General features: G+C 43.5%; 1 protein-coding gene across 1 annotated transcript in view; it reads left to right on the top strand.

The window, feature by feature from the left end:
* Positions 1-22,581, top strand: part of golph3a (golgi phosphoprotein 3a) — a 176,930-nt gene extending 154,349 nt beyond the window's left edge. Inside the window, 1 exon segment of the mRNA XM_085973688.1 lies at positions 20,055-22,581. Coding sequence (XP_085829814.1) covers positions 20,055-20,479 — 425 coding nt within the window. The 3' untranslated portion in view covers positions 20,480-22,581.
* Positions 22,582-22,801: the final 220 nt, after the last annotated feature.

Here is a 22,801-nt window from a genome sequence, read left to right as displayed (position 1 = left end):
ACATTCTGTGCGCTTGCTACTCTCAGTGCTTCTTCCAAAATCGAAACTTAGGGGGCGAAAAAAAGTGTTTAACACTCATTTTTTGTGAAAAGTTCATGAAAAATCTTTAAATTCTTTTCAAGTCTCATTGCAGCTTTGCGCCAAGTTTTTCTTTCCCTCTTCAACGCTGTCATTAAACATACAACAAAAAATAATAAAATATACTCTGATTCCAAACGAAGCTCAAATGAGAAAGTGAATAAAGTGGTTAAACTTCTTAAGAAGGCGGTGAGGTTATCTATCCCCAGACTTGGCGATGAGCTGGGATCAGTTTTGGAGAAGTTGTTTCCTCTTTTTCTGCTCCCGTTCCCTCCGTCTCTCACAGACTCTGAAGTACAAACGGGGGCACAAACTTTTCCCCCTCTTTCATAACATGATTTAAATAACCCTGATAAACTCTTTCAAAAAGGGGACAATGCCTGGCAAAATTTAACTGGAACTTACCGCGGGACATTCAATATCACTTTCCTATATTTTTTTCCAGCTTTAAATAATTTTCTACAATTAAAAAAAAAAAATATTTCATCACGGACCTAAAAATTGCATTAGCCTCCTTCCAGCAGCCATTGTACATGTGCTGCGCCTCCATCTGTGTTGTTCCAAAGTGCGGCCGCTGCTCAGTCCCTGGGAACGGACTACACGCACCGCCTGGACCATCGCCCTTCTCGCTCTCTATCTCGCTGGCTCTCTCCCTCCCTCTGACCCTCTCTCTCGTCTCTCTCTCTCTGTCCCTCTCTCTGTCCCTGTCTCTCTGTCCCTGTCTCCCTCTCTCTCTCTCTGTCCCTCTCTCTCTCTGTCCCTCTCTCTCTCTCTCTCCTCTCTCTCTCTCTTTCCTCTCTCGCTCTATCCATCACTCTGTCCCTCTCTCTCCCTCTCTCTGTCCCTGTCTCTCTGTCCCTGTCTCTCTGTCCCTGTCTCCCTCTCTCTGTCCCTCTCTCTCTCTGTCCCTCTCTCGCTCTATCCATCACTCTGTCCCTCTCTCTCGTCTCTCTCTCTCTCTCTGTCCCTATCTCTCTGTCCCTATCTCTCTGTCCCTGTTTCTCTGTCCCTGTCTCTCTGTCCCTGTCTCCCTCTCTCTCTCTGTCCCTCTCTCTCCTCTCTCGCTCTATCGATCACTCTGTCCCTCTCTCTCGTCTCTCTCCCTCTCTCTGTCCCTATCTCTCTGTCCCTATCTCTCTGTCCCTGTCTCTTTGTCCCTGTCTCTCTCTCTCTCTGTCCCTCTCTCTGTCCCTCTCTCTCTCCTCTCTCGCTCTATCCATCACTCTCTGTCCCTCTCTCTCGCTCTCCGTTTCTGTCTCTGTCCCTGTCTCTCTCCCCCTCTCTCTCTCACCATCCCTGTCTCTCTCTCTCCATCCCTGTCTCTCTCTCTCTCTCTCTCTCAACCAGTCTCTCTCTCTCAACCAGTCTCTCTCTCTCACCCTGTCTCTCTCTCTCTCACCCAGTCTCTCTCTCTCACCCAGTCTCTCTCTCTCTCACCCAGTCTCTCTCTCTCACCCAGCCTCTCTCTCACCCAGTCTCTCTCTCTCTCACCCAGTCTCTCTCTCTCACCCAGTCTCTCTCTCTCTCACCCAGTCTCTCTCTCAATTCAAGTCAATTTAATTCAAATCGCTTTATTGGCATGACAAGGTACATCTTATGTTGCCAAAGCATCGAAATACATTCATGGTTGTACACAAAAATACAGATCTATCCATACAGTGTATAAACAGATATATCTCTGAGTGTATAAATATACATTCATATAATTTGTATATACTCTTTTCTTATATTTAGTGGTTGTCCCTCTGTTTATGGCAAGCTGTAACATAGTGTGCCGCTAAGGCTACACAATTTCTCTCTTCCCCTAGTAGGTATGGGAGTTTTTGGTCGTCATTCAAATTTCTGAATTCCGGGCATATTTTTGTGAATTTTGGGTAGAAATTCTCCCTTATGCCCTGATATTTTCTACAACCTGTGAGGAAGTGCATCTCTGTCTCCACCACTCCCTGACTGCAGTGAGAGCATACCAATTCCAATTCCAATTCCAATTAAAATGCTTTATTGGCATGAAAGTTTACAGAGAACCATATTGCCAAAGCTTACATAGCAAAAAGGTACAGTTTTCCAACATTCTGTAGGTGTCAATCGATTTGACATTTGTTGGGTACATACAATATTACTTTTAAACAATATTAATTTTAAACAGTCTTTGTACTTCATTTGGTACGTTCAATATTAATTTTAAACAGTCTTAATTTTAAACAGTCCTCAGGTTGTGACATGTTGTTACATATTTGGCCCCAAGGTATGGTCTGTCTCCTTCTCCTAGGACTAATCTCAATTTTGACAGATCATCCAATTCCTTGAAATCTGGGGTTGTTTGGCTTAGCTTGTTGAATAATATGTTTCTTGATGTGTTGAATTTTTCGCATTTTAGGAGGAAATGCATTTCTGTTTCAACCTCGCCAGCCAGACATTGATCGCATATTCTATTCTCTCTAGGCTGCCAGGATTTCTTGTATCTGCCTTTTTCAATTTCCAGTTGGTGGTCGCTTAGTCTGTACCTGGTGAGGGTCTGTCTCTGTTTTGTGTCTCTGATGGTCGTGAGGTAGTCTGCCAGTTTATATTCTCTTTTTAGGGCCCGGTAACATTCTAATCTGCTTTGGCTTTCGGTTATTTTGTTCCAATGTTCCAGGTAGGTTTCTTTGCATTTTTTAATGATTTGGTTCACTCGGATTGGTGTTTGGGCGGCTGTGTTGGTCTGGGGCTGGTCAGGGTCCGGCTGAGTACTTAGTTTCCGTAGCAGCATACCCTGTCCTCTCTTGGTAGCCGGGTCTGCCTGTGTCTACCTTTTTCGATCGCCAGGCTATGTTCACTAAGTCTGTACATTGTCAAGGTTTTTCTCAGTTTGCTATCCTTTACCATGGTCAGGTAATCAGCCATGTTGTATTGTCTGTTTAGGGCCAAGTAGCAATTGAGTTTGCTTTGGGTTTTTGTTGTTTCTGTCCAATATGACAGATATTTTTCCTTTTGCTTAGCGACGATTGTGTTGGGTCGAATTCTTTGTGTTACGCTGTCACTGCCCTGGGGCTGGTTATTGTTAGTAGTGTTAGTAGTTACTTCACTGAGTCCCAGGACTAGTTGACTGAGGGTATTCTTCTTTATGGTCCTCTCTTGGCATTTCAGGGCTTTGTAATGATAACATTGGGGGTTGCTCATTTCTAGGTGTTTCCAAAATTTGGTGGCTCTTTTTTGGATAGTGATTATTAATGGATATTGGCCTAGTTCTGCCCTGCATGCATTGTTTACGGTTTTCCTTTGAGTCCGGAGGATGCTTTTACAGAATTCTGCATGTAGGATCTCAATTGGGTGTTTGTCCCATTTTGCAAATTCTTGTTGAGGTCTCCACACCTCACTGCCATAGAGTGCAATTGGTTCAATTACTGATTTAAAAATTTTGAGCCAAATGCTAATTGGGATTTCTATTTGGATTGTTTTTTTAATGGCATAGAAAGCCCTTCTTGCTTTCTCTTTCAGTTCATTCACAGCCAGATGAAAATTTCCCGTAGAACTGATTTTTAGGCCCAAGTATGTGTAGTTAGTGGTTTGTTCAATTTTGGTTGTTCCTAGTGTGAAATTTATTTTGGGTCCCTGATGTCTGGATCTTTGCTGGAACACAAGGATTTTGGTTTTTTGGGGATTTATTGTCAGGGCCCAGGTCTGGCAGAACGACTCCAGCAGATCCAGGTTCTGCTGTAGACCTTCCTTAGTTGGTGACAGCAGAACCAGGTCATCTGCATAGAGGAGGAATTTAACCTTGGATTCATATAGGGTGAGGCTGGGTGCTGTAGATTGTTCAAGTAGTTTTGCCAGTTCATTTATGTAAATATTAAAGAGTGTCGGTGAGATGGGCGAGCCCTGCGTCACCCCCCACCCCTGTGGGAAGTATTTTGTTTGTTTGTCTCCAATTTTAACTGCACATTTGTTGTTTGTATACATTGATTTAATTACATCATATGTTTTTCCCCCTACCCCGCTTTCGATAAGTTTCAGGAATAAACCGTCATGCCAGATGGAGTCGAAAGCCTTCTGGAAATGTATAAAGCATGCGTAGATTTTGCTTTTGTTTTGATGAACGTGTTTGTCAATTAGGGTCTGTAGGGTGAAGATATGATCTGATGTTCTATAGTTTGGCAGGAATCCAATTTGGCTTTTACTCAAGACATTGTGCTCCTCAAGGAAGTTTATAAGTCTTTTGTTTATGATACTACAGAATACCTTCCCCAGGTTACTGTTTACACAGATGCCTCGATAGTTATTTGGGTCGACTTTGTCCCCACTTTTGTATATGGGCGTTATGAGTCCTTTGTTCCAGATATCAGGGAAGTAACCGACACTCAGAACCAAGTTGAAGAGTTTTAGGATAGCCAGTTTCATTTTATCGTCTGTGTGTTTAATCATCTCGCTTAGTATGCCGTCTGCACCGCAAGCTTTTCCTGGTCGCAGGTCCTTGAGTTTTTCAAATAGTTCTTTTTCTGTTATTATGGAGTCTAGCGGGTTTTGGTTATCTTTTATGGCCATTTCGAGCTTTTCCAGTTTTTTGCATATTTGGTGTTGCTCTGGCCTTAGTGTGTTTTTCTGGTATAATTTTTCAAGTGGTTTTCCCATGTGTCTCCATTTTGAATGGCCAATTCGTCGTGTTGTTTTTTGTGTAATGTATTCCAGTTGTCCCAGAAACAGTTGGAATCAATGGATTCCTCAATGGAGCTGAGTGTATTCTTAATATACTGCTCTTTTTTGGTTCTGAGTGTGTTTCTGTATTGTGTTAGTGTCTGACAATAAGTAAGGCGTAATTCCTCGTTTTCTGGCTGTCTGTTTTTGGTTTGATATTTTTCTAAGTTTTTTCCTCATGTTATGGCAATCTGGGTCAAACCATTTTTCATAGTTTTTTGTTTTGGGTTTGTTCTTGCGAGCTTTCAAGTTTGACCTTGTTGCCAAATTATCAAAAATATTGTTTAGGTTATTCACTGCCTGGTTTACGCCTTCTTTATTGTGAGTGTATATGTTATCCAGAAAGGTGTCCAAGAGAGCTTGAGTTGATTCATGGCTAATTGCTTTATGATATTTTTCCGTGCTGTTTTTGGCCCATCTGTACGATTTTTTGGTGTTGTACAGTTTACTGGGTTGTGTTTCTGTGTTGGTTGTTTCTGTCTTGTTAAGATACATAGTAATTTGACTGTGGTCTGACAGTGTTGTTTGTGGTTTGACTGTGAATGCTCTGAAAGAGGATGGGTCCAAATCCGTAATCATATAGTTTACAGTGCTACAGTCAAGAGGTGAGCAATAGGTCGATCTTCCTAGGAGGTCTCCCATGAACCTACCATTGACAATGTACAGACCCAGGCTTCGACAGAGCTGCAGTAGCTGTTTTCCGTTGGTATTGTCTGCTTGTCGCAGTTATGCCTGTATGGATGGGAAGGGATATCGAAGTGGTTATTCCCGAATATGTAATTGTTTCCCTGATTATTGGTGAAGCCTGTGTATATGTTATCCAGTCTCTCTCTCTCTCACCCAGTCTCTCTCTCTCTCACCCAGTCTCTCTCTCTCTCTCACCCAGTCTCTCGCTCTCTCTCACCCAGTCTCGCTCTCTCTCACCCACTCTCGCTCTCTCTCACCCAGTCTCGCTCTCTCTCACCCAGTCTCACTCTCTCTCTCTCACCCAGTCTCGCTCTCTCTCTCTCACCGTTTCTCTCTCTCTCTCTCACCCTGTCTCTCTCTCTCTCACCCTGTCTCGCTCTCTCTCACCCAGTCTCGCTCTCTCTCTCTCACTCAGTCTCTCTCTCTCTCTCACCGTTTCTCTCTCTCTCTCTCTCACCCTGTCTCCCTCACTCTCTCTCTCTCACCCTGTCTCTCTCTCTCACCCTGTCTCTCTCTCACCCTGTCTCTCTCTCTCTCACCCTGTCTCTCTCTCTCTCACCCTGTCTCTCTCTCTCTCTCACCCTGTCTCTCTCTCTCTCTCACTGTCACTCTCTCTTTCTCTCACCCTGTCTCTCTCTCTCACCCTGTCTCTCTCTCTCACCCTGTCTCTCTCTCTCTCACCCTGTCTCTCTCTCTCTCTCACCCTGTCTCTCACTCTCTCACCGTCACTCTCTCTTTCTCTCACCCTGTCTCTCTCTCTCACCCTGTCTCTCTCTCTCACCCTGTCTCTCTCTCTCACTCTGTCTCTCTCTCTCTCACCCTGTCTCTCTCTCTCACCCTGTCTCTCTCTCTCTCACCCTGTCTCTCTCTCTCTCACCCTGTCTCTCTCTCGCCCTGTCTCTCTCTCTCTCACCGTCACTCTCTCTTTCTCTCACCCTGTCTCTCTCTCTCACCCTGTCTCTCTCTCTCACCCTGTCTCTCTCTCTCTCACCGTCTCTCTCTCTCACCCTGTCTCTCTCTCTCTCACCCTGTCTCTCTCTCTCTCTCACCCTGTCTCTCTCTCTCTCACCGTCACTCTCTCTTTCTCTCACCCTGTCTCTCTCTCTCACCCTGTCTCTCTCTCTCACCCTGTCTCTCTCTCTCTCACCCTGTCTCTCTCTCTCTCTCACCCTGTCTCTCTCTCTCTCACCCTGTCTCTCTCTCTCTCACCCTGTCTCTCTCTCACCCTGTCTCTCTCTCACCCTGTTTCTCTCTCTCACCCTCTCTGTCTCTCAATTCAATTCAATTCAATTCAAATTGCTTTATTGGCATGACAAGGTACATCTTATGTTGCCAAAGCACAGAAAAACATGTATGATTGAACACGTAAATGCAGATCTAGACATACAGTGTATAGACAGATATATCCCTGTATATATAAATATACACACCTATAATATGCATATAATCTTTTCTTAGATTTAATGGTTGTCCCTCTGCTTATGGCAAGCTGTAACATAGTTTGCCGCTAAAGTTACGCAATTTCTCTGTTCCCCTAATAGATATGGGAGTTTTTGGTGGTCATTCAAATTTTTGAATTCAGGGCATATTTTTATGAATTTTGGGTAGAAATTCCCCCTTATGTCCTGATAGTTTCCACAAGTTGTGAGGAAGTGCATCTCTGTCTCCACCACTCCCTGACTGCAGTGAGAGCATATCCTGACCTCTCTTGGCAGCCAGGTCTGCCTGTGTCTGCCTTTTTCGATGGCCAGGATATGCTCACTAAGTCTGTACATTGTCAAGGTTTTTCTCAGTTTGCTATCTTTTACCATGGTCAGGTATTCAGCCATGGTGTATTGTCTGTTTAGGGCCAAATAGCAATCGAGTTTGTTTTGGGTTTTTGTCGTTTCTGTCCAATAGGTCAAATATTTTTCCTCTTGTTTAGTGACAATTGTGTTGGGTCGAATTCTCTGTGCTAGGATGTCACGGTCCTGGAGCTGGTTATTATTAGTAGTGTTAGTAGTTACTTCACTAAGTCCCAGGACCAGTTGACTGAGGGGACTCTTCTCTATGATCATCTCTTGGCATTTCAGGGCTTAGTAATGATAGCAGTGGGGGTTGCTCATTTTTAGGTGTTTCCAAAATTTGATGGCTCTTTTTTGGATATTAATTAGTAGTGGATATTGGCCTAGCTCTGCCCTGCATGCATTGTTTGCGGTTTTCCTCTGAGTCCGGAGGATACTTTTACAGAATTCTGCATGTAGGATCTCAATTGGGTGTTTGTCCCATTTTGCAAATTCTTGTTCTGTTAGCGGGCCCCACACCTCACTGCCATAGAGTGCAATTGGTTCAATTACTGCTTTAAAAATTTTGAGCCAAATGTCAATTGGAATTTCTATTTGGGTTGACTTTTTAATGGCATAGAAAGCCCTTTTTGCTTTCTCTTTCAGTTCATTCACAGCCAAATGAAAATTTCCTGTCTCTCTCAATTCAATTCAATTCAATTCGAATTGCTTTATTGGCATGACAGGGTACATCTTATGTTGCCAAAGCATCGAAAAACATTCATGGTTGTACACAAAAATACAGATCTATCCATACAGTGTATAAACAGATATATCCCTGAGTGTATAAATATACATTCATATAATTTGTATATACTCTTTTCTTATATTTAGTGGTTGTCCCTCTGTTTATGGCAAGCTGTAACATAGTGTGCCGCTAAGGTTACACAATTTCTCTCTTCCCCTAGTAGGTATGGGAGTTTTTGGTCGTCATTCAAATTTCTGAATTCCGGGCATATTTTTGTGAATTTTGGGTAGAAATTCTCCCTTATGCCCTGATATTTTCTACAACCTGTGAGGAAGTGCATCTCTGTCTCCACCACTCCCTGACTGCAGTGAGAGCATATCCTGTCCTCTCTTGGTAGCCGGGTCTGCCTGTGTCTACCTTTTTCGATCGCCAGGCTATGTTCACTAAGTCTGTACATTGTCAAGTTTTTCTCAGTTTGCTATCCTTTACCAAGGTCAGGTAATCAGCCATGTTGTATTGTCTGTTTAGGGCCAAGTAGCAATTGAGTTTGCTTTGGGTTTTTGTTGTTTCTGTCCAATATGACAGATATTTTTCCTTTTGCTTAGCGACGATTGTGTTGGGTCGAATTCTTTGTGTTACGCTGTCACTGTCCTGGGGCTGGTTATTGTTAGTAGTGTTAGTAGTTACTTCACTGAGTCCCAGGACTAGTTGACTGAGGGTATTCTTCTTTATGGTCCTCTCTTGGCAGTTCAGGGCTTCGTAATGATAGCATTGGGGGTTGCTCATTTCTAGGTGTTTCCAAAATTTGGTGGCTCTTTTTTGGATAGTGATTATTAATGGATATTGGCCTAGTTCTGCCCTGCATGCACTGTTTATGGTTTTCCTTTGAGTCCGGAGGATACTTTTACAGAATTCTGCATATAGGATCTCAATTGGGTGTTTGTCCCATTTTGCAAATTCTTGTTGTGTTAGCGGTCCCCACACCTCACTGCCATAGAGTGCAATTGGTTCAATTACTGATTTAAAAATTTTGAGCCAAATGCTAATTGGGATTTCTATTTGGATTGTTTTTTTAATGGCATAGAAAGCCCTTCTTGCTTTCTCTTTCAGTTCATTCACAGCCAGATGAAAATTTCCCGTAGAACTGATTTTTAAGCCCAAGTATGTGTAGTTAGTGGTTTGTTCAATTTTGGTTGTTCCTAGTGTGAAATTTATTTTGGGTCCCTGATGGGACTTTGGTTTTTTGGGGATTTATTGTCAGGGCCCAGGTCTGGCAGAACGACTCCAGCAGATCCAGGTTCTGCTGTAGACCCTCCTTAGTTGGTGACAGCAGAACCAGGTCATCTGCATAGAGGAGGAATTTAACCTTGGATTCATATAGGGTGAGGCCGGGTGCTGTAGATTGTTCAAGTAGTTTTGCCAGTTCATTTATGTAAATATTAAAGAGTGTCGGTGAGATGGGCGAGCCCTGCGTCACCCCCCGCCCCTGTGGGAAGTATTTTGTTTGTTTGTCTCCAATTTTAACTGCACATTTGTTGTTTGTATACATTGATTTAATTACATCATATGTTTTTCCCCCTACCCCGCTTTCGATAAGTTTCAGGAATAAACTGTCGTGCCAGATGGAATCGCAAGCCTTCTGGAAATCTATAAAGCATGCGTAGATTTTGCTTTTGTTTTGATGAACGTGTTTGTCAATTAGGGTCTGTAGGGTGAAGATATGATCTGATGTTCTATAGTTTGGCAGGAATCCAATTTGGCTTTTACTCAAGACATTGTGCTCCTCAAAGAAGTTTATAAGTCTTTTGTTTATGATACTACAGAATACCTTCCCCAGGTTACTGTTTACACAGATGCCTCGATAGTTATTTGGGTCGACTTTGTCCCCACTTTTGTATATGGGCGTTATGAGTCCTTTGTTCCAGATATCAGGGAAGTAACCGACACTCAGAACCAAGTTGAAGAGTTTTAGGATAGCCAGTTTCATTTTATCGTCTGTGTGTTTAATCATCTCGCTTAGTATGCCGTCTGCACCGCAAGCTTTTCCTGGTCGCAGGTCCTTGAGTTTTTCAACTAGTTCTTTTTCTGTTATTATGGAGTCTAGCGGGTTTTGGTTATCTTTTATGGCCATTTCGAGCTTTTCCAGTTTTTTGCATATTTGGTGTTGCTCTGGCCTTAGTGTGTTTTTCTGGTATAATTTTTCAAAGTGGTTTTCCCATGTGTCTCCATTTTGAATGGCCAATTCGTCGTGTTGTTTTTTGTGTAATGTATTCCAGTTGTCCCAGAAACAATTGGAATCAATGGATTCCTCAATGGAGCTGTGTGTATTCTTAATATACTGCTCTTTTTTGGTTCTGAGTGTGTTTCTGTATTGTGTTAGTGTCTGACAATAAGTAAGGCGTAATTCCTCGTTTTCTGGCTGTCTGTGTTTTTGGTTTGATATTTTTCTAAGTTTTTTCCTCATGTTATGGCAATGAGTCAAACCATTTTTCATAGTTTTTTGTTTTGGGTTTGTTCTTGCGAGCTTTCAAGTTTGACCTTGTTGCCAAATTATCAAAAATATTGTTTAGGTTATTCACTGCCCAGTTTACGCCTTCTTTATTGTGAGTGTATATGTTATCCAGAAAGGTGTCCAATAGAGCTTGAGTTGATTCATTGCTAATTGCTTTCTGGTATTTTTCAGTGCTGTTTTTGGCCCATCTGTACGATTTTTTGGTGTTGTACAGCTTACTGGGTTGTGTTTCTGTGTTGGTTGTTTCTGTCTTTTTAAGATACATAGTAATTTGACTGTGGTCTGACAGTGTTGTTTGTGGTTTGACTGTGAATGCTCTGAAAGAGGATGGGTCCAAATCCGTAATCATATAGTCTACGGTGCTACAGCCAGGAGGTGAGCAATAGGTCGATCTTCCTAGGAGGTCTCCCATGAACCTACCATTGACAATGTACAGACCCAGGCTTCGACAGAGCTGCAGGAGCTGTTTTCCGTTGGTATTTGTCTGCTTGTTGCAGTTATGCCTGTATGGATGGGAAGGGATATCGAAGTGGTTATTCCCGAATATGTAATTGTTTCCCTGATTATTGGTGAAGTCTGGTTCTTCGCCAGTTCTTGAATTGAGGTCACCACAGATCAACACGTTCCCCTGGGCCTGGAATTGGATAATCTCCCTCTCCATGTTGGAGAAGGTGTCCTCTTTAAAGTACGGGGATTCCATTGGGGGGATATAGAGTGTGCAAATGAAAACATCTTGGGGGTTAGAGATAATCCCCCTCTCAATTTTGAGCCACATGTGGTTTTCGCCCTTTTTTATAAATTTGATGCAATTCTTAAGCTCTGTTTTAAACCAAATCAGTATGCCTCCGGAGTCTCTGCCTTGGGTTACTCCTGGCAATTTATTGGAGGGGACCACCAGCTCTGTGTACCCTTGGGGACGGCCAGTGTGTCCTTCTCCTCTATACTAAGTTTCCTGTAAAATGATGATATCCAGATCTTTAGTTTCATCTATGAACTCTGGGGTCCTACTCTTCACGTCGAGCACCGAAGAGCGTAGACCTTGGATATTCCAGGTCGAAATATATAAGGATTTCATGTTAAGTTTGATCTTTTACTATGATAGGTTAAAGAATGATATGTGTTTGTCGTGTCTAAATGGGGGAAAAAAAGATCATCTCAATTGTCTATAAATGCTAATACTACTTGGTTACAATTCATTCTAGTAATTAGTCCTTGATTTTTTTTTTCATTTTCTGATCCATAAGGCGGAAGTATATGCTGCTGCACGTCTGCTTAGTGTCTCTTAATGGATTGTCTCTGCCTGAGGTATTGTGTACGCCCTGTGCATCTCTCCCTCTGTCTGGCTGGGGGCGGTCCTGTTCCCCTGTAGGACAGGAGTGGTGCAGGTCTGATGTTGTTGTGCATGGGGATCCTCTCTGGTCCCGGTTGGTGTGGTGGTGGTCTCTGTAGTAGTCCTGGTATGTACCCCGCTGATCTCTGGTGGTCGAGGGGGGGTCCTCCTGGAGTCTGGGTATGGACCCGGTTAAAAGCGACGTCCTTCAGGGCTTTAGCAAAGATCGATATTAGTTTCTTGTGGATGTGGACGCGGTCGTGAAGACATTCCACATCGAGGGTGGGGTGTTGGGCCAGGTGCACGTTGTGTTTTAATTCGCAGTCTTTTGCTATGCTGGCATTTATCTCATGAATTGTTTTGCTGTTAAAGTCTGTTCTCGGCAATATTGTGGAAACAGTGATTCTAGTGTTTGGGAATGTATTGCTTGCCTTCTCAATCACTGCTCTGAGCGATGTTGCTACCCCTTTCTGCTGGGCCTTTAGGTCATTTGTGCCAGTGTGTATTATTATGTGTTGGGGGGAGCCTAATCGGGTTTTGGTCAGCCATTCCAGGGCTCTGTCTGTTGTTGGGCACCGGATCATTTTTACTATATGTCTAGGGAAGAGCTTTTTCTCCCATAGAAATTTCCCATTTGAGTCTATGAGTATTATGATGTCAGCCTTGTTGGTGTTTACTGTCTGGTGGCTTTCACCTGAACTCATAGGGTGTGTGATGGGCTCTCTGTCTCTCTCTCTGTCTCTCTCTCTCTGTCTCTCTCGCTGTCTGTCTCTCTCTGTCTGTCTCTGTCTCTCTCTCTCTGTCTCTCTCTCTCTCTCCTCTCTCACCCAGTCTCTCTCTCACCCAGTCTCTCTCACCCAGTCTCTCTCACCCAGTCTCTCTCTCACCCGGTCTCTCTCTCATCCAGTCTTTCTCTCTCACCCAGTCTCTCTCTCTCACCCAGTCTCTCTCTCTCACTCAGTCTCTCTCTCTCTCTCACTCAGTCTCTCTCTCTCTCACCGTCTCTCTCTCTCTCACCCAGTCTCTCTCTCTCACCCAGTCTCTCTCTCTCTCACCCTGTTTCTCTCTCACCCAGTCTCTCTCTCTCTCACCCTGTCTCTCTCTCTCACCCTGTCTCTCTCTCTCTCACCGTGTCTCTCTCTCTCTCTCACCCTGTCTCTCTCTCTCTCTCACCCAGTCTCTCTCTCTCGCCAAGTCTCTCTCTCTCTCGCCCAGTCTCGCTCTCTCTAGCCCAGTCTCGCTCTCTCTCGCCCAGTCTCGCGCTCTCTCTCGCCCAGCCTCGCGCTCTCTCTCGCCCAGTCTCGCGCTCTCTCTCGCCCAGCCTCGCGCTCTCTCTCGCCCAGCCTCGCGCCCTCTCTCGCCCAGCCTCACGCCCTCTCTCGCCCAGCCTCTCGCCCTCTCTCGCCCAGCCGCTCGCCCTCTCTCGCCCAGCCGCTCGCCCTCTCTCACCCAGTCTCTCGCTCGCCCTCTCTCGCCCAGTCTCTCGCTCGCCCTCTCTCGCCCAGTCTCTCGCTCGCCCAGTCTCTCGCTCGCTCTCGCTCGCCCTCTCTCGCCCAGTCTCTCGCTCGCCCTCTCTCGCCCGCCCTCTCTCGCCCAGTCTCTCGCTCGCCCTCTCTCGCCCAGTCTCTCGCTCGCCCTCTCTCGCCCAGTCTCTCGCTCGCCCTCTCTCGCCCAGTCTCTCGCTCGCCCTCTCTCGCCCAGTCTCTCTCTCGCCCAGTCTCTCGCTCGCCCAGTCTCTCGCTCGCCCTCTCTCGCCCAGTCTCTCCACGCTTGCCCTCTCTCCTCCCCCTCCCCTTTCGATCCTCTCCTCTCCCCCCCAGCCACCAGCAAATCCAGTTCTCCTAAGGAGCTGAAGAAAATGTGGCCACGCTGCAAAACCACAACTGTTGGTAATGTGGATGCGCGGCTCTGGGACACAGCGCTTATGCGCAGAAGGCCACAGGAATGGCGGTGTGGATAATCAGCGTTCACGGGCTTTACCTCAAGGTCAGGCCTGGAGCGGACTCCAGTGCGCAAGCGCCCAAGTGGAGTTCTTCAGGGCAGAGTCCTAGGCCTAACCATCTTCAGCTGCTTCATCAATGACCTTCCCTCCATCATAACGTCACAAGTGGGGATGTTCGCTGATGATTGCAGTGTTCAGATCCATTCACAACTCCCAAAATAGTGCATGCAGCAAGACCTGGATAACATTCAGCTTTGGGCAGATAAGTGACAAGTAACATTCGCGCCACACAAGTGCCAGGCAATGACTATCTCCAACAAGAGAGAGTCTAATCACCACCCCTTGACATTCAACAGCATTACCATTGCCGAGTCCCCCACCATCAACATCCTGGGGGTCACCTTTGACCAGAAACTTAGCTGGAACAGCCACATATGTACTGTGGCTACAAGCGCAGGTCAGAGGCTAGGTATTCTGCGGCAAGTGTCTTACCTCCTGACTCCCCAAAGCCTTTCCACCATCTACAAGGTAGAAGTCAGGAGTGTGATTGAATACTCTCCACTTGCCTGGATGAGTGCAGCTCCAACAACACTCAAGAAACTTGACACCAACCAGGACAAATCAGCCTGCTTGATTGGCACCCCATCCACCACCATAAACATTCCACCACCGGCGCACCGTGGCTGCAGTGTGTACCATCGACAAAATGCACTGCAGCAACTCGCCAAGGCTTCTTCGACAGCAACTCCCAAACCCGTGACCTCTACCACCTAGAAGAACAAGGGCAGCAGGCGCATGGGAACACCATCACCTGCAAGTTCCCTTCCAAGTTACAAACCATCCTGAATTGGAAATTTATCGCCATTCCTTCATCGTCGCTGAGTCAAAATCCTGGAACTCCCTCCCTCACAGCACTGTGGGAGTACCTTCACCACACAGCCTGCAGCAGTTCAAGAAGGCTGCTCACCGCCACCTTCTCAAGGGCAATTAGGGATGGGCAATAAATGCTGGCCTTGCCAGCGACGCCCACATCCCAGGAATGAATTTTTAAAAATAGCCCTCTGATGGACTCCATCTAAGTTATGTTTCACAAGATATTTATGGACGACGAAGGTCATTCTTAATGCATCCATCTTGAACAGACCGCCTTCTCCTACTGCATCTAGTTGTTCCTTAAATGTCTCCTCAGTTTTTGCTCCCACCACTCTGCCTGGAAGTCCACTCTGTGTTAATCACTAAAATAAATTGGATATCTCTTGAGGCTTTTGAAATACTTGCCGGTTTGAACGGAAATGCTTCTTTCCAATAGGTTTAAAATGTAATTTCACATGTACAAAAACTTCCTAATATCAATGCTAAAATTACTTTTTACTAGTTTGAACCCGTGTCTTACTCCCACAGTTTCATTTTAAAATAGTATTCTGGATTAACATTTTCCGTAGCAGTAACTGTCTAATAATGCTCTATAAGGTCATCTCTCAGACACCTTCTTTCCAGGCTTACAAGTTCAGGTTTAGTCTTTCCTTGTAATGCCGACCTCTGCCACTGCAATCAGCCTTGTGGCTTGTCTCTGCACTGCCTCCAGCACTTGAATGTCTCCCTTGTTTATCAATGTGAGGTCTGACCATAATTCCTTGTAGCATTCTACGGATGAAATAAACCTCTCGCTGCCCAAAAAACTCCCAGAACTTTGAGTTATGGTGAGAGCTTCCACCACATTCCAGTTGAAGTTTGATCTAGTGCTGTTTAAAGTTCGGGCTCCTTCTGTTATCTACAGTTGTTTGAAGGGATTTTGCGCTCGTCAGTAGGAGTGGTCATCTTGCATGATATTAAAAAATACCTGAAAGAAGACACCTTTTTGTTTTGCTTTCCGTAAGTGGCTAGTGGGAGTCTGATGGATTATATACTTTAACGAAAGTACAGAGAAAGATTAGGGCAGATTCTGAAAATTGCTCTGATCAGAGCAATAGTTTCCTTGGGGGAGAAATTCAGTTGGCTGCGCCACCCGTTAGCACCTTAAGAGGGCGCTAAGTGGGTCGCAAGCCAATTCGCGCCCGGACGCGGCACTGCCCACGCCTCCCGCTAAATTCCGCGGGACGTTAGTGGTGGCACTAACCGTTAGCGCTGCGCCGCTGTCGATGACGTCATCGGTGTGCGCAGCGCCCAGCTGACGCCCCGGCCGCGATATTCGGCAGCGCCCCCTGATTTACCGCCAGACGCTATGTCCAACAGGGTCAGGGTGGCGTACCTGCGGCCGGGGAGGCGCAAATTAAAGGCGAGGTGCGGGGCGGCCATTTTTGTTGTTGGGCACCTGCCTGCGCTCCCGTCCCCGGCCTCCTGAACCCTCGCCCCCCGCGGAGTGCCGGCTGCGCTCCAAGAGCCCGGCACTTCTCCTTGGTGCCGGGCTCTTTTGCCTGCACTCCCGATCCTCGGGGGCCCAGCTGGGCTCCAGATCGCGCTGCACAAGGCCCCTCCCCTTTAAGAAGGGGAGGAAGGCCTGCAATACCGCAGCGCGACGTGCCGCAGCGTGTGGCGCTGCGGCACGTTGCGCCACGATATTCACTCGCAGCGCCCCAAGAGGGATGCGGGGCGCTTCCAGTAGTGCCGCGCTTCCCTTTGGGGCGCAACCACTCAATTTCCGGTGCGGGGGCGCGAATGTTTCCGGGGCGCTACTTTTAGCGCCCTGGCGAGGCTGGCGCCCCAAACGAGGCTATACTCAATTTCTCCCCCCTTGTGTTCATGTGATAAGTTAGAATTGTGCAATATTTCTGCTTGAAATGTATGAAGTTTGATCTAGAAATTGCATTAGTTAGATGCCAATTTTGAAATATTACAACTGAAAACAAGATTCTGCAAGAGAATAAAATAAGAATTTTATACAAAATTAAAAGTCATTAGCTTATAAGTAGTTTACTGTGGGAGATATTTAACAAAGACCTGAATAAGTAGAGCTATTAATAAAAAATAAATAAATTGGATATTTCTTGAGGCTTTTGAAATACTTGCTGGTTTGAACTGAATTTATTCAAAACACAGTTAATTTTTAAACAATAAGCTTAAGCCATCCATTCAAAAATGGGTCATTTCTCTCTGCTGAGGCTTTGCAATCATGAACGGAAATGCTTCTTTGCTATTAGTTTTAAAATGAAATTTCACATGTACAAAACCACCACTGCCTTGTTAATTAAAATGTCTATATAAGGGACGCCCATTTAAAGCAGGGGGAGGGTAACAATATCCAGATTCTCGGCACAATTCTCGGCACTCATTCAGAATCGAGCAATAAATTGAATATATGCTTGTTTTGACTTGTCACCTGCCCCTCCTTTAGTTATCCAGCATTGGGGTGGGGCTTCCTTTAACAATTATGTCATTTGAAAACTTCCTGTACCCGGATTGGGGCAGGAAGACAACAGCCCTGATGGATGTGGGAAAACAGAGAACTTGTTTTGAGTTAGTATTTGTACTTGGCAATTCAGTGAGGTGTGAATTATTATTTGTAATACAGGACTGCAAACGTGAATTTACAAATCCATTTAGTTTGTAATTTTAACTGTTGGTAGTTTATATGCGCCTTCTCTGGAAAGTAGTAAACCAAGGCACCTATTTTTCTATTGTGCAAGAATTTCTAACAGTAAAACTGTGGCCCTATGCACGATTCCTCTGCACCACACCAAGAGAAATTTGCTGTTACTCATAAATAAACTATCCCTCTGTTGAATTATATATCAGAAAGTTTATAATGGTCTTTCCTTGGTGTACAACATATTATAAGTTAAAAAGGAGGTGATCTGAGGCAGAGTAACTTGTTGAAAGTATCCCTGTGAAATTGAAATTTCAGCTTAAGGTGAAACTGTTTCATTGTACTTCTTCTTATCGTGTCTACACACTGTTCCCTTTGGGGAACAGTATGAAGTAGTAGAAGGATTTCTGGCCGTGTTAAACGCTCCTTCCGTGACCGTAACCATCTTCATACCAGCCAGTAGGATGGTTAGTCCTATGGTGGGAGGGTTTTACGGGCTCCCACAACCCATACGAGGGGGGCCACCCACACCCACGGACGCAAGTATCCCGCTGGATGTCAACCCAGAATTTAGAGCCGGAGCTCCGACTCTACTTGCCGGGACTGTCTGGAGCGGGGTTCGAAACCCTACACCTTCTGGCCCAGCGGCGAGGATGCTTACCGCTACGCCAAAGGCCCACTCCCTTCATTGTACTGTATCAAATACTAATGAAAAGCAATTTGACAAGATTTACTGTATATAAACTGTAGCAAATATATGTTAAAAAATCTGATTGTTTTGAGGCTGTTAAGAAAATGTTTCTAGTTTTTCTGCTTTCACTTGAGAATTGGCCTTGATGTGTGCTCATTGAAGTGAAAGGTTTGTTTCTTGATATTGAAACTATTGGACAGGAATAGATTGTTACTTAGTAAACCACATGTCAGTTTGTGAAAGATTTTGGGGGTGAAATTGGTCTGCAGCAGTAGCATGAAACGTGCTCATAGCGAATCCGTTGCCCGTTTTATACGTGGGGCTACTTTACGTGTTATCTGTTTAATCTGGGGCGCTGTTAATGCAGTTTTGATTGTGCTGAGTCTAACATTTGCTGATAGCAAATGTGGGAATAATTGCAATTTTTAAAACCATGAATAATAACAAGCTGAACCTTTTTGAACTTTGCTGTTAATGAGAAACGAGGTTTGTCATTGTGAGGGCTATGGCCCCTTGGCTTTCACATGGGCTTTGTTGGTTACAGCGTTCACCGTGTATAGCAGGCAAATTGCATTGACACTAATGTGCCCGCTGTAAGAGGTGGGGACTGTAGTGGGGAACATTCATGTGCTTATCATAATGTTTCACTGAATCCTAGTAACACTATTTTCCATTCATTTCCATTTATGTCCCCTGGACTTACTGGATATAAAGTTAGAATGGATATCTGAGTAAAATGTTCTTTACATAAAGAATGATAAATGCTTGGAATAATCTACCAAGGAGATGAAACTATTAAAAAAAATAGATTCACAAAGTAGAGGAATGAGCTTTGGGCTAAATGGCCTTTTCCCACCCTGACTTTCCTATTCTCATCCTGATTTTTCTTACGGTTCATAGTTGTTCTAGACTAATAAAATGAAGTTATTTATCACCAGGCCTCAGACTGCCTCTCTGGCAGTGCCCACCAGAATGCGTGAATGTGACTTGGATTGATCCTCCTGCTGATTTTCTGCCCCACCTTGCAGGAAAACTGGCCTTTGCCCGGCACCTCTCCATGAAAACACAAGTAGCTTGCTATGTCAACAGGAAGCACAAGCCAGCAATCTGCAGTTTGTCTCAGCTTGTTGGAATTCCAACATGCTTCACCTCACAACTATGAAGTTTTTCACCATTACAGTTTAAAAATGGACAGTAGTTTTGGAAACCATAGCCATTGAAAACTTGTGTGATATATTTCACTGCTTCAAGCTTTGAAAGTTCTTTTGAGAACTCTAAAGCTTCTACAGATAAAGTTTGATTATTGTGATGATCACATGCTTGATTAATTTGCTTAGTTCCACCAGGTTTTACATTGGTTCTAATTTCCTGAACCCTGCTTTTGAATATTCGGTGCAGAGCAGTTTTTAATTTTGTAGTTCTGTTTTTGCTGAAGGTGACGTGTATTTGTGCTGGCAAATGGAGCACTTTTCCACTTTTGTTAACAGCAAGTGCTGTCAGGTGTGGAATAATGCAGCTAGTTGCAAAGAATAACTGCATCTACTCCAATGTGTGCCTTGACTCTAATCTCGGAAGGACACCCCACTACACTTATATTAATTTTTCCTGTTGCTGATACAAACCAACCTCTTTTGTGCTTGCAGCCACTTGTTTGAGACAGTGTAACTCATTCCATGAAGACCTTTGCAGCAGCAGTGTGTGGAGACTCGCTCTGTTAGTTGGGGCAGCTTTAAAACCTAGCCCCATGAATTGAAAAGACCATGTGCTATTTCATTGCACAACTCAAGGTTCCCGACAAAGATTGAAGCATTTGTTATATAAATAGAAGGGCCTATCTCAGAGAGTAATCTCTATGTTCAATGTTAACTTGTTCCTGCTTTGCTTTAGTTATTTTATAAACGTTATATTTGAAAAAATGTTTGAAATGTTAGTGGATTGTTGGGTCCGCTGACATTATTCAGATTTACAGAAGACATCACTTTTAATGAATTTGGACTTCAAGTTTGTTAGAAATTTCTGAAAGCTGCATAATTTGTCCGAGCTCCATCATACACAAAGGTGAAGTACTAATTATGCATTTTTCTTCTTTCTTTCCTTTCACATCCTAAGGTGAAACATGGAATCCATTAAAACTACACTATCAATTACGAAATGTCCGTGAACGATTGGCTAAAAACCTGGTGGAGAAAGGTGTACTGACTACAGAGAAACAGAACTTCCTGCTGTTCGACATGACAACTCACCCCCTTACCAACAACGTCATCAAGCAGCGCCTCATCAAAAAAGTGCAGGAAGCAGTGCTGGATAAGTGGGTGAATGACCCTCACCGGATGGACAAGCGCCTGCTCGCCCTCATTTACTTAGCCCATGCCTCGGATGTACTGGAGAATGCTTTTGCCCCACTCTTGGATGAACATTATGACTTGGCCATGAAAAGAGTACGACAGCTACTGGACTTGGATCCTGAAGTTGAATCTATGAAGTCTAATACAAATGAATTGCTTTGGGCTGTAGTGGCAGCCTTTACTAAGTAAAATTTATTGAATTATATGAAGTATATTTTTTTCCCCATTTTTCCTCCTTATTATTCATGTCCTCCTTAAACTAGTTTTTTCCATGAAATTTGTTCTTTCCTTTCAAAGCTGCTAAAGGCTTTTCTTGCAATTAATGCAGGAAGATTGATTCATAAATGGCCTATGAAACGCTGCAGTTAGTACAGCCAAAGAGATACGGTATACTTTATTTTGTGGCCTGTCCAGTTCTCTACCCCCAGGTAGATTTAAGTGATTGATAGTGTCAAAAGAAAAGCAAATGCAGTTTATTCTTGATAAATTCATAACCAGTCTGCCAAGATGTTTTATGTCTGTGTCAGAATTTTTATGTAATAGGAGTGAATGGGGATGGTGGGTTTTATACTTGGATCAAGTATGCATTTATCTGGACTGTAAACTGCATTGCCACTTAGAACGACCATCATATGCAGTTGCCCTTTAAAAAGAAAAGATTCAAAGTGCTGCAGTGTAAAACACTAAAGATCTGCCTTTTTACTGCAGTATTTTCTGTTACAGTTTAAAATAATGTCAATCTTCTTATAAAGATGATATGTAAGAAAATGTGTGTAGTGTTTTGTTCCCCCCCCCCCATCCTTTTAAAGCCAGTTACTCAAATTTAGGGGGCTCTTGCACACTACATTTTAGAAGTTTAAGTGCAGCTTTGCAGTATTACGTTATTGTTTGTGTGTGGCATCAACTGTAAAGTGCCACCAAAAATTTCATTCCAGCAAAAGTAAGTATTCATTGTAATGACAGCAGTGAAACTATTGACAGCACTGCTCACAATGAACATTGGAAAAATAGGCATGCTCACGTAAATTAATAAAACCATAAAATACAAAAAACTTGCGCACATCTGATAAATCTTAAAAATACATGGTCAGGAAATGGCATTCTGGTTCATGTCTGAAAGAAACATGGGAAAATATTTCTATAGTCACAATTTAGTTGTGTTTTCTCACTTAGAGATCCTCCTTCATTGGGACTAGATTGTGAGTATGTACATTTTTCTCCCCCTTTTCAATCCTGCTCCTGTAACAGAAGAATAACAGTCTCTTTAAAGTTTGAAGATTTCTGTTAGTTTTTGTAAGTTTATATGTTTTTGTTACATATATACTTTTTTGTAAGGCATCTCTCTTTTTAAATTATTACATCAACTTAGTTGGCAGAGGAGGCCTTCTAACAAGTCACAATTTTAAATGGAAGCAATTCTGGGATAGCCAACATTCCAGTATATTATGTATATAGTTCGACTTGTATATTTACCTACCCCATCCTAGTTTTTTGCAAGACACAATGAATTCTACACCTGGCCTCATCTGTGCTTAGCCACTGATATATGGTGAAAAGGGGCTTCTTCTGTAAAGCATGTGCAAAACTCTTGTATGTGATTTTGATGTGTGTGGAAAAGTACCTTGCAGGTACTTTGACCTATGCATAGCCTTTTATTATGTTGTTCAATGTACAGTACGAGTTAATTCTATGTCATTGTAAAGAATATATTTCATGTCAAAGAACGTTTGTGACTGATGGCAAGCTGAGTGCAATTTTTTCATTTCTTTGTTCTTTGTACACTGAAAAAGGATGTGAAATCACAATTTTTGGTTTCTGCAAATATTGTTACTAATTTTTAATTAATACCAACTTTGGAAATGTTCCTTTATAGGCATGGTATGTGAATTGTTTGTAGCAATAACAGCCACTGTAATTATTACGGTTGTTCCTTTGTGGGATAGCAAATATTCCAATTATGGCACAGATATTATTAGTTTTACATATAACTTGATTTAGCATATCATATGAAATTATTGGCTTTTTTAACCTGTGAGCTCTTTCCACTGCTTGCTTCACTGCTGCTGGTTTCACCATCTGTATATATAACAAGGAGATGATTAGAAATACAGTGATTCAAGATATACTGCATACTAATGATGGGGCTTACAGGTGTTTGTGAATTATTTTTGTTTAAATATTCAAAGCAAAAATTCTAGATGGTGTAGAACTGTAGACTTGAAATTAAAGGGATCCCTGATCTGTATACTAGCTTTTTACCTTTCAGTTAATAAACTATGATTTTGAAAGTGCCTGAAATAGAGCACATCATTTATGCATTTATTCATTTTCATAAGTAATATTAATAGAGGTGGGTATTGTTTTGACATGTCACACAGAAGGTCTGATTGAATTCTAGATCTCCATGCTAGACATCCAAGTTTAAAGTGGGTTTGAAGTCCTCCATTTGCCGTAAGCAAGTTGTGCTGGAATCTTCTGACATGGTGGAATACTCCATCTATACAAGGATAA

This window comes from Somniosus microcephalus, chromosome 2 (assembly GCF_052327205.1).
Source record: "Somniosus microcephalus isolate GS21.2 chromosome 2, FLI_Smic_1.0, whole genome shotgun sequence".
NCBI lineage: Eukaryota > Metazoa > Chordata > Chondrichthyes > Squaliformes > Somniosidae > Somniosus > Somniosus microcephalus.
This window is presented reverse-complemented; position numbering and strand designations above follow the sequence as displayed.